The following is a 12500-nucleotide window of genomic DNA, read 5'->3' as shown; positions in this document are numbered from 1 at the left end:
GCCAATACTTAATTCTAATCCTGCGTTCACGTGTGGGTCTAGTGGTTGTGTAGCGAAGGTTACCATGGTAAAATGTGGACGTATACGTACGATAGCTACGAGCACTCGTGCGGTCGGAGGAATCCGGTGTCTCCGCTTAAACGGACATTATCAGGACTGTGACAACTGACCAATCAGGGATCGGAATCATTTCTAGTCCCGCCCACGTGAGCATTAATTTTGTTATCGTGAGGAAAAGCAGATGTGATGTTACTGGGAAAGACGAGGTCACTGAGTACTCCTTAGAACCGAAAGAAAGGGAAGAGGTAGAGGAGTGAAGGGTGCTGATACAGCCTCCCATCTGCCACAGAGCCGTAAACACACACACACACACACACGCAAGAGACATCCAGAAAGACAGAGAGAGAGAAGGATAGAGGGAGGGAGGGAGGGAGAGAGAAAGAGCTCTGTCGTTCACCTTGGTGTCACCTCTGCTGAACAGAGCGGGATGATGGGATAGGTAGAGACACAGAGACCCTCGCCTCACACACACACACACTTACACACACACACACCTGTCTTCTTCCCTTCTCTGTAGGTGCTCATCCATCTCTCCCCCTCTCTCTCTCTCTCTCTCTCACTCACTCACACACTCACACACAATCACACACACACAATCTGTGATCACTGGAGCCATTTTAGCCAGCCAGAGATTGTCTCAAAGGTATTCTTGCGGTCTTCCCCCTCCCTTCGTTCTCTTTAAACACACACACACACACACACACGCACGTTTAGGACACACATACAGCCTCTCAGGGATCCAAACACAACAGCTCATGCCAAAAACACACACACAACACACTCAACTGGACAGACAGAGCCTCAAAGACATTCTCACACCTGCTGTACTCAAACACACACACACAGTCTACAGAGATAGACAGCTTTGTGTGTGTGTGTGTGTGTGTGTAGTGTGTGTGTGTGTAGTGTGTAGTGTTGAGCCGGAGGGCAGGGTTTGAAATGAGAGACAGCGTTTTAAAGAGGAAGCAGAATTTCACCTGTGATTAGTGTAGCTGCAGGGCAAAGAGCTCACTGAACACACACTCCAATCCCCTCCTCTCTCCATCCATCCATCCATCTCTCCATCTCTCTCTCTCTCCACCTCTCTCTATCTTTCTCTCTAAATTCAGTCAATTAAATTCAGCTACTCGAACTATTCACTCAATTCACAAACTATTCAGAATTTCTTTGTGTAATGTTAGTTGTTCGATTAACAAATCCTGTCGAGCACAAAGTTTTTATGTATGTGTGTGTGTGTATGTGTGTGTGTATGTGTATATGTGTGTGTATGTGTGTATATGTGTGTATATGTGTGTATATGTGTGTGTGTGTGTATATATATATATGTGTGTGTGTGTTTGTATGTGTGTATATGTGTGTGTGTATGTGTGTGTGTGTTTGTATGTGTGTATATGTGTGTGTGTATATATATATGTGTGTGTGTTTGTATGTGTGTATATGTGTGTGTGGGTATGCGTGTGTATATGTGTGTGTATGTGTGTGTATATGTGTGTGTGTATGTATGTGTGTGTATATGTGTGTGTTTGTTTGAGTGTGTATATATATGTGTGTGTGTTTGTTTGTGTGTGTATATGTGTGTATGTGTGTATGTGTGTGTGTTTGTATGTGTGTATATGTGTGTGTGTGTGTGTATATATATATGTGTGTGTGTGTTTGTATGTGTGTATATGTGTGTGTGTATGTGTGTGTGTGTTTGTATGTGTGTATATGTGTGTGTGTATATATATATGTGTGTGTTTGTATGTGTGTATATGTGTGTGTGGGTATGTGTGTGTATATGTGTGTGTATGTGTGTGTATATGTGTGTGTGTATGTATGTGTGTGTATATGTGTGTGTTTGTTTGTGTGTGTATATATATGTGTGTGTGTTTGTTTGTGTGTGTATATGTGTGTATGTGTGTTTGTGTGTGTATATATGTGTGTGTGTTTGTGTATATATATGTGTGTGTGTTTGTTTGTGTGTGTATATGTGTGTATGTGTGTTTGTGTGTGTATATGTGTGTGTGTGTGTTTGTGTGTATATATGTGTGTGTGTGTTTGTGTGTGTATATGTGTGTGTATGCAATGTTAGTTGTTTGATTAACAAATCCTGTTGAGCACAAAGTTTTTCAGTAGTAAAGAAACCAACAAAATTAAAGTATCGCGCCATAAAGGTATCGGGGGGGTCGTTATTTTAGGGGTAAACACACCCTGGCTGAGGGCGTGGCCCTGTTCCGTACCTCCTCCGAGGAACGTCGGAAAACTCTCCTGCCCCGGCCCTGTTCCGTTCCCTCACTCCCCCTCGTTGTTTTCACTGTCTCCAGATATTCCTGCCCTCCTCTCATCTCATTTTTCCAGGACTGCCTCCCTCTCTCTATCCCTCTTTCACTCCTCCGCTCCTCTCTCTCTGTCTCTCTCTTCAAAGCAGTGGGGGAGTGACCCGGCAGCTGGGCCCTCAGAAAGTAACCAATAAAACACAAAACACACCCCATCACACACACACACACACAAAATATATTCCCTCTGTTCCCCCCAAGACCATCTGCACAATTCACACACACACACACACACACACACACACACATGCCTGTAAGCTACAAGGCTGGATTTCACTAGCAAGTGACCCTATTAAAAACAAACAAAGGAAAAACAAAAACAATAAAACTTGTACAACTTTATCACTGCGGCCTTCAGAAGACCCCCAGGATGAGACTGAATGTCTGCGGTGTAAGAGGAATAAAGCACTTTGGAATATGAGGTTTGTGGACAACTTCTGAGGTGTCCATTTTTTCCTGAAGGTGAAATCCTGGATTCCAAGATTACGGATTAATAAAGATAAAGAAATTTCCAGGAACTCAAACTCTCAAGTGTTTTTCCTGAACAGACTCATACTTTACTCTATATACTCTATATACACTCAGCCTTTATAAGTCTTCATAACTAATAAATATGCTAATAGATAAGACAAATGATGACGTCAGGGTTACGTTTAGGGGCGTGGCTAGGGGCGGGGCTAGAGTTCAGACCTTTTCTTTATACTAATGTTTCCCACAATACGGATATTTTTGCATATTGGATGACATTAACAGCTCGTTTGCGTTCACTCCACAACGACGAATGGACAAAAATTATGACAAGATAATGATACGAAAATACAACACAAAAAAATTGAGAAAAGACTTTCTTCAAAGCGCTGACTAATGTATACATTGTGTAGAAATTAACACTTCTTTCACACACACACACACAAATCGCTTGTTGTACGTTTGCAGTTGACCTGTAGCTGTGTGTCTGGATCACGGTGTTGAGCTTCAGTAAAGTGCAACCACACCTTTCTATATTTGCCCTTCACAAAGACATAAATAATGACTCCACTGTGTGTGTGTGTGTGTGTGTGTGTGTGTGTGTGTGTGTGTGTGTGTGTAAATTAGCTGTGCACAGCACTCTTGAGACACATCCTACGCCGGACACATGCAGGGAAAGATGGAGAGATGAGGAGAGAGAGAGAGAGAGAGAGAGAGAGAGAGAGAGTGAGAGATAGAGAGAGAGAGCGCCTAGAGCAAAATGGAGGGAAGAGGAAGAAAGCAGTGGGAGAGGATGGTATATGACAGGGCTTAGACTGATGCGCATGATCACACACACACACACACACACACACACACACTCCCCTTCCCTCTCTGCGTGCAACTGCGGTGTAAATGTCATCATGTACACAGTTTATCCTCTGTGCGAGCGAGAGGAGCAGATGGAAGGAGGGAGAGATGGAAGAGAGGGGAAAAAAGAAAGAGAGAGAGAGAAAGTGAAAGAGCGAGCGAGCCCACTGCAGAGAGGAGGAGAGGAGAGCAGCAGCCTCTCCTGTCGTTCCTTCATTAGTATTCCAGCGCTCACTCTTCAGAGCCATCTTCACACACCGATTTTAGCATCAGCGACGCAGGAGAAAAGCTCACGGCCTGCCGCACAAACAAGCGCTCCGGCCATTTCGCCGCATTTCGCATTCCTCCTCATCCCAAAATTGCTGAACGTTGGGCAAAGCTCCGTACCGCCGGGTGAATCTCCATCTCGCAGATGATACGATACACACCGCGACCCATCGTGTATGATACGATACAAAAACGACACAAGATCGTTAAAACACAATGAGTCGATTCACTGCTGAGCCGATACGATTCAATCTGGCTCTGATTTGATTTGATTAGATTCATCTCTGATATTTTTTGATTCAACTCTGATATGGTTCTATTCGGTTCTGATATGATTCAATTATGAATCAAATCTGATATGATTCCATTCATTTCTCATATGATTCAATTATTATCTGATTCGATTGGTCACTTATAATATAATATAATATGATTCGGTTCTGATGTCGATTCAATTCGATTCGATTTTACCGCGATACTATTCCGTACAGTTCCAATACAATTTTATTCAGATTCGATTCAATATGATTCGAATCGATTTACCGCTGCAGAAACGTCTCCAGGACTTTCATCCGTCAGATGATACGGTACATCGTGTGTCCCGATGCGTCGTACAAAAAAGTAACAGATAATCAAGTGATGGCTCAATACACTTTAATATACTTCTGATGTGACACCTGTCCGTTTGATTCGGCTCTGAATTGATTCAATACAGCTCTGATACGATTCCTTTCGGCTTTTCTACAATTCAATCCAGCTCTTGTACGATTCAATTCAGCTCTGATTTGATTCGATTCGGCTTACATCCGATTCCATTCAGTTCTTTTACAATTCAGTTCAGCTCTGATTTGATTCGATTCCGCTCTGATTTGATTCAATTTAACTTAGATGCGATTCAATTCAGCTGTGATACAATACTGTTCATTTCTGATATTCAATTCAGCGCAGATCCAACTTTCATTCAGTTTTCCAACATAGGAGCAGTTTTCAAACTGTCTCTCTCTCTCTCTCTTTCTCTCTCTCTCTCTCTCACACACACACACACTCGTGCATGCACTGGGCAATGTTCATAGACTGTTCACACGAATCAATTTCCTTCTTCAGTATCGCTTTTTTTAAACGTTTTCCTATTCAAACGGCAGTGTAAGCGGTGTAAGCGGCAGCGCGGGAGACTTTCGGACCGATTTTCTGATCCGAATCCCTTTAACGCTTTATACCCATAATGCACCGTGCTATAAAACCCATAGTGTTAGTAAAGCAGGTCAGTAGGAGAAGGTGAACTGCAGCAGATCCACGTTGCCTGTTCCACTGGGTGTGTGTTTGAAAATAAAAAAAGCTGCTTCCTGCTTAAGAAGAAATCCGCACCGAGACATCAGCATATTTTCTTTATAGTGTAGTGACGGAGTGAGAGCGAAGGTTTGCTGATGACTGCAATCCCACTGCAAGCGCTAGTGCTCGGATCTGGTTTAAGGCTGTTAAGATTATTCGTGTTATTAGTGGAAATAATTTGCATCTTTTTGTTTCTTTGGTTATTAAATAACGTCATTCGTGTCGCAAAATTATAATTACGTTATTTTTAGAGAAACGATCGGCGATCCCTTCGATTTACTATCGTTTCTATGGTAACGGTTTACGGTTATTTTCTGTCCTCGTCAGGACTGTAACGTGACTGTAACGTGTCCCGGTGGTGTAAGAGGAATAAAACCCGTCAGGAGTCGCCGGGCTCGGATTCCTGGCTCGTACCGAGCCGTAGCTGTGATACGGAGATGTTTAATAACAGAGCAGTGACACTGTGTGTAAAACAAAAACAGCAGATGTTCTGGATTTGGGAGGATTTGAGAGGAGAGAACCATGTCTACACACACACACACACACACACACACACACTCTCACACACACACACACAGAGAACACTAAACCCGACACGTCCAGGAGCGAGACGTCACCAGGATGCAGGAAGATATTTATCTAAAGAGGTCCGATACACAGACAGTGACATTTAACAACAACAACAACACTATTTATGTCTTGTTTACGAACTGATAATAACGGCGTCTACTTCCTGTGTTATACAAGAGGCCACGTAACCAAAAAAAAATAAAAGAAAATCATATCATTAAAAAAGTTATTTATATGCGACACGATTATCTCCAACAACATACAGGTAGCGTAATATTTTTTGTCGCGACTAGAAAAACTTATTTATTTATTTAAAAAAATCTATAAAACCTGAACTTTTTTTGTTTGTATCTATTCAATTGTGTGTTGTTTTATTTGTGTTTTTATTTATTAGCTTTAGTTTACGGTCGAGTTGCTGCTAAACAGATCAGACTGGAGAGGAGCGGTTCAGCTGGAGCACTTCAGTGCGTTCAGAGATTAATAATACAGAGTTACCCAGTATTATGGGGTGGATATCTCCATAGTAACAGGGCTGAGTGCTCCGACAGCCACCCGCTGCTAGTGACCTTCTGAATATTTTCTCTCTCTCTCTCTCTCTCTCTCTCTGTGTCTCTCCGCCGCTCGTCACGCTGCGTCTCGGGTGTGATGTGACTCTCTAGGGAAGCTCGCTATCCGAGTCGGCTTTGCGTTCCGTGACGCAATTACGCGTCGACTCTGCGCTCATCCCCAAAGGGCTCCGTTATACTTTTCAAACGTTTTCCATCAGAAACAGGACTGTTTTCATCCGGACTTCACTGAGACGCTGAACTTGAGAGGACCTGTGACACACTGACATCGCGTCGCAGTTCTCGCGGCTGCCTCTTCCGTGCACACGTGTCACGAGCCATACGTTTGCACACTTACATCAAAAAAAGCAACGCTAAATAATTAACGACTTTATATTAAATGTCTCTCCTGTTAATGCCAAGGCCGTGGTGGGCGGGGCTTCTTTTTTTTTTCTCACGGTGGCCCAAACGGGGGACTTTAGAGGAAGTGTGTAGGATGTGTGTGTGTGAGTTAAAGCCACGCTGAACTTTGTTTAAACACGTCGCACACGCAAGATCGATATTTAAAACGTGTTTTATGTACAAAACGTGGCTTCTGAATAACCTCTGATTTATTCAAACGGAATATTTAAGACTGGGCAGAAAAAAAATAGGAGAAATATTTTGTCTGCTTACAATTTTTAGACTAAATGTCACCACAGTTGCTTCTCGTTTGTTTGTAATCATAATTATTAAACTGTAAAAAAAAAAAAGTATATTATAATAAATATCTCAGGGAATAAAATGAAATCGTTTATAATATCGTTATTATAATCAGTATATTATTTAATCTCATTGTAAGCGACACACACACACACGCACACACTTCCTGTGTCCAGAGCCACACTGTCTTTCCCATCAACAGAACACACAGCTGCCTCTATCTTTATCGTCCGGCACATCGCAGAGAATCCAGTCTGTGTGTGTGTGTGTGTGTGTGTGTGTGTGTGTGTGTGTGTAAAAGCATCCCATCTATCCCCTTCTTATTCCAGTCGTTACAGAAGCAGATAATAACCATACGCCGCTCTTTAAACTAAAGACTGATGATGATGTTGAACGGCTGCTGCGGTAGAAGAGGAATAAAACACTGACTGCGCTCAGTCGCACTGCGTGTGTGTGATTACTGTACTGCGGCTACCCTCGCAGCGGCGGCCCCGCCCCCTGCCCCGCCTCCTCGTTAATATTTAAGAGGAAAAGATAGAGAAAAGAGGAAAAGTGTTTTGTGTAGAACTGTGAGTGAGTGTGTGTGGAGAGATGAGTGAGTGAGAGACGGAGAGGTGGGGTGAAACAGTCAATCTTTTACTGATGTACTCACTCACTGTTCTCTCTCTCTCTCTCTCTCTCCCCATCTCCTCTCTTTCTATCTTTCCCCAGCCCTCTCCATCTATCTCCGTCTCTCTTTCCATCCTGTTCCCGATCTCCATCTGTCCTCTCTCCATCTATCCCTGCCTCTCTTTCCAGTTTTCTACCTCTCTGTCACTTACCACTCTTTTCCATCTCTCCTCTCTCGCTCCCTCTTTCCATCTTTCTCTCCCTCCCTGTATCTCTCATCTCCTTCTCCTGTCTCTTTCCCTGTCCTTCTCTATATATCTTGTCTCTCTTTCTCCATCTCTCTCTCTCTCTCTCTCTCTGTGCCGAGGTAATGACTCTCACTGGGGATCTGGACATCCAGACTCAGCTCAGGCAGGCGTCCATTACACATTTCACTCTTTCTCTCTCGTTCTCTCTCTCTCTCTCTCTCACACACACACACAGAGCCAGGCATCCATTACACTTCTCAAACAACCTGCGTGTGTGTATTTTAGCTCAAAAAATACAAATACACACACGCACACACACACATTCTATCCCCCACTCTCAACACACACACACTCTATCCCCCACTCTCAACACACACACACATCCTGCACAGCGTCGGCAGTAAAACCAGGCTCCAGTTCCATCATTCTTGCTCCAAATCTCCTCAGCAGGAAAAACACACACACGCAAGCACACACACACACACACAGAGCTGTCCTTGAAACAAAAAGAGCAGCACTTCCCACATCTGTTCTTCTAGCCATCCTCCTTGAATTATTTTTTGCGACACTCCACTTCCTCGTTTCCTGCTCCTTCGCCATTATGATTTTCAAGGCCGCTGTGGGCGGGGCTTAAAGTTTTTTTTGTGTTTGTATTTTAATCCACCGTGGCCCGAACGGGAAACTTGGAAGGAAACATGTACGATTACAGGCTCTGGTGTGTGAGCGAGTAAAAGCTGAACTTTATTCTTCCTCACAGGGACTCGCACATTTCTGCGGGTAAAAGGGGAATAAAACGCTTTAGGACATGCTGTTAGGGGAAAATAATCACTACCAACTCGAGCCGACGGTGATCGTATATATTAAACACACGGATGCAGGCCAATCAAAAATTAGCAAGTGATGTGGGTGGGGCTCTATTCTGTTTGGTGGGCGTTTCCAAATTGGCATATTCATAAAGCCTGGATTTTGTGACTAGAGGAAATCTGCAGTGGATTTTGTGTGTTTTAGATGAGTGCCATTTAGTGAGAGAGAGAGAGAGAGAGAGAGAGAGAGAGAGAGAGAGAGTGAGTGAGTGAGTGAGTGAGTGAGAGAGAGTGAGTGAGAGAGAGAGAGAGACAGACAGAGAGAGAGAGAGAGATAGAGAGAGAGAGAGAAAGAGAGAGAGAAAGACATGCGATGTGCCGGACGATAAAGATAGAGGCAGCTGTGTGTTCTGTTGATGGGAAAGACAGTGTGGCTCTGGACACAGGAAGTGTGTGTGTGTGTGTGTGTGTGTGTGTGTGTGTGTGTGTGTGTGTGTGTGGGCGCGCTTACAATGACATTAAATAACACTGATTATAATAATGATATTATAAATGATTTCATTTTATTCCCTGAGATATTATAATATACTTTTTTTAGAGCTAGAGAGAGAGAGAGTGAGAGAGAGTGTGAGAGAGTGAGAGAGACAGAGAAAGAGAGTGAGAGAGAGAGTGTGTGAGAGAGTGAGAGAGATAGAGAGAGAGTGTGAGAGAGTGAGAGAGAGAGACAGAGAGAGAGAGAGTGTGTGAGAGAGAGAGAGACAGAGAGAGAGAGTGTGTGAGAGAGTGAGAGAGATAGAGAGAGAGTGTGAGAGAGTGAGAGAGAGAGACAGAGAGAGAGAGAGTGTGTGAGAGAGAGAGAGACAGAGAGAGAGAGAGTGTGTGAGAGAGTGAGAGAGAGAGACAGAGAGAGAGAGAGAGAGAGAGAGAGAGAGAGAGAGAGAGAGAGAGAGAGAGAGAGAGAGAGAGAGAGGTAAATAATAAGTTTCTGGCGTTAGATCTGGGAAACGCTCGGCCTCACGCAGGACGAGATATTTTAAGAAACTGAGACAAGGGAGGAAAAAAGCAACAAACGACTGTGTGTCTGTTGTCTCTGGTCCCTGAGAGAACGACTCATCTGCTTCAACTTTCCTGCTTCAACTTTCGGACCTCCCTCTGGGTGTCTCTCCGGACTCGGTGCCTTTCTGCCTTTTTTCCCATGACAACCAGAACATGACCGTCTCTCCCACCCTGCAGCCTGAAACAGGCTTACAGCGATACGCAGGATGAGACGTTTTTACACGTTTTATTGTTTAACACCTTATTAAAGAACAGGAGATCTGAAGGGATGCGATAATAATATTCATAATTCCTCTGTGTTTTGTTTTGTTTTTTTTCCACAGAAAGCTGGAAGAGGAAAAAACAGGTTCGCTCTTCTTTTTTCTTTTTAATCGAGCGCTGGAACACGAGGACGCGGGAACGAAATGCAAGGAGAAAGGACAAAATGTCGCTCTGCGATGATGCCTCGCTCTTTCCTACAATTCTCGAAAGAAATCGATGTTCCGCCGGGGCCTCCATTACCATTATTGATTGGGGTACGGTGGCCGAGGTGGACAGGAGCGGGCAGGACGTGTCTCGGTTCCTCGCAAGGAACACAAAGTCCTCAGAATGAAAGAAATTTACACACACACACACACACACACACACACACACACACAGCGTTCACACCCAAGCAATCATACCTTACACACCAGCGTGAGAAACATGCTATTAGAAGGTTTATATATTTGAGTAGGAAAGCAGACAAGAGAAGGAAAAAGAGCTGGAGAGAGAGAGAGAGAGAGAGAGAGAGAGAGAGAGAGAGCAGGAAGGATGGAGGGAGGACAGAAAAGAAAAGGTCTGTCCTTGTGTTTCTGTCACTTTCTGTAACCACCAGGGAGCGGGACAATGGAGCGGCACGGCGGTGGCTCTGCCTGGGTAACGGCACGCTCCCTGCCTTCTGCCACACGACTCACTGCCAGATTCAAGACTTTTATAAAGTTCAAAAAAAAATAAATAAATAAAAAAAAGTTATAATTTTTGACATTTTATTCCTAATATAACGTGATCCATGTTACAAAGACGTCACACCTCCAGAAGGTCAGTGAAAGCTTTCAAGTTTCTGTGTTCTGGTCATGTGACCTACTAATGAACAAGCGCAGTAAAAATAACAGTGAATGGTGTGTATTAAAACGAGGGGGATGTGCACATCATGAAGACAGGCCCGTCACATGTAACACACACACACACACACACACACGAACACGCACACGTCCCACAGGAGTGTTGTGTACATGTGCGAGCGTCACCACAAGGAAATTAAACAAATAATAAACAAAACCGACATCCTCGAGCTAAAGGGACGAGGAGACGTGCAACGCACCACACCACAAGCCACCGTGAACGAGGCAGACGCACAAGTCCGTGACACAAGGAAAAGAAAAAGTGCTAAAGCCGGTACTCACTGTGTGGGAGTGTCCTCAACTCTGTAACATCACTGCACTGCCACCTGAGAGAGAGAGAGAGAGAGAGAGAGAGAGAGAGAGAGAGAGAGAGAGAGAGAGAGCAAGAGAGAGCAAGAGAGAGCAAGAGAGAGCAAGAGAGAGAGAGAGAGAGAGAGAGAAAGCAAGAGAAAGAGAGAGCAAGAGAGAGAGAGAGAGAGAATGAGAGAGCAAGAGAGAGAGAATGAGAGAGCAAGAGAGAGAGAGAGAGAGAGAGAGAGAGAGAGAGAGAGAGAGAGAGAGAGAGAGAAAGCAAGAGCAAGAGAGAGAGAGAGAGAGAGAATGAGAGAGCAAGAGAGAGAGAGAATAAGAGAGCAAGAGAGAGAGTGAGAGAGAGAGAGAGAGAGAGAGAGAGAGAGAATGAGAGAGCAAGAGAGAGATAGAGAGAGAGTGCAAGAGATAGAGGGGAAGAGAGAGAGACAGAGAGAAAGAGAAAGAGAGAGAGAGAGAGAGAGAGACAGAGAGAAAGAGAGAGAGAGAGAGAGACAGAGTTTTAGTTGAGTATTTTCTCATGTGGGATGATCACATGACACGACGTGCCCGAGACAAAGGGAGTTAAATATACAGAGGCCTTTAGCCTGAAGCGAGTGAGCTGGCAAAAACAAGTTTTGTCTTTGTGGTCAAACTGTGAAAAACCATGATGTTTGCACCCAGACCTTGTGGTTGGCATGGGCTTCACACACACACACACACACACACACTCACACACACACACTCACGACACACACACGACACACAAACACACTCACATCCACATGCCCACACATGTGGGGCTAAACACACACACACACACACACACACACACACACACACTCCCAGTTCCATTTTTTTCCTGTTAAACCTGTTGGAATTATAGTCAGCCTTTAAGTCTCCGGGTGTGTGGGATGATTTTTCCTAGTGCACATGCCGAGAGAACCAGCCCTCTCCGGTTTTCTCACGGCCTTAACTCTCAACTCTCTCTCTCTCTCTCTCTCTCTCTCTCTGTGTGTGTTTATCAGTGAACAGATACATTTTCCAATCTCCACAATCAACCTTTACCACAAAAACACACACACACACAAATGAGTGAAAACAAAAAAAAAAAAAAAGAGAGAGAAACACAGCACACACCCGACACGGAGAACTGCAAATAAAACGGCGTGTACGCTAGCAGTGTGTGTCGGTTCCTCTGTTTTAGAAGCATTACAAATAAAGTGCTAGAAATGTTTGCCACCATGGA

The 12500-nt window shown here is 44.1% G+C and overlaps 1 protein-coding gene across 19 annotated transcripts in view; it reads right to left on the bottom strand.

The window, feature by feature from the left end:
• Positions 1-12500, bottom strand: part of baz2ba (bromodomain adjacent to zinc finger domain, 2Ba) — an 86384-nt gene that overhangs the window by 58641 nt on the left and 15243 nt on the right. For all 19 annotated transcript variants that reach the window (XM_060868937.1, XM_060868939.1, XM_060868938.1 and 16 more), the window contains one exon: positions 11246-11289. Coding sequence is in view for 1 of the 19 variants with exons in the window: in XM_060868932.1 (XP_060724915.1) it covers positions 11246-11289 (44 nt within the window). In the remaining 18 variants the exon portion in view is untranslated. Of the gene's footprint in view, positions 1-11245; positions 11290-12500 lie in introns of those variants that run through there.

Source organism: Tachysurus vachellii, chromosome 4 (genome assembly GCF_030014155.1).
Source record: "Tachysurus vachellii isolate PV-2020 chromosome 4, HZAU_Pvac_v1, whole genome shotgun sequence".
NCBI lineage: Eukaryota > Metazoa > Chordata > Actinopteri > Siluriformes > Bagridae > Tachysurus > Tachysurus vachellii.
This window is presented reverse-complemented; position numbering and strand designations above follow the sequence as displayed.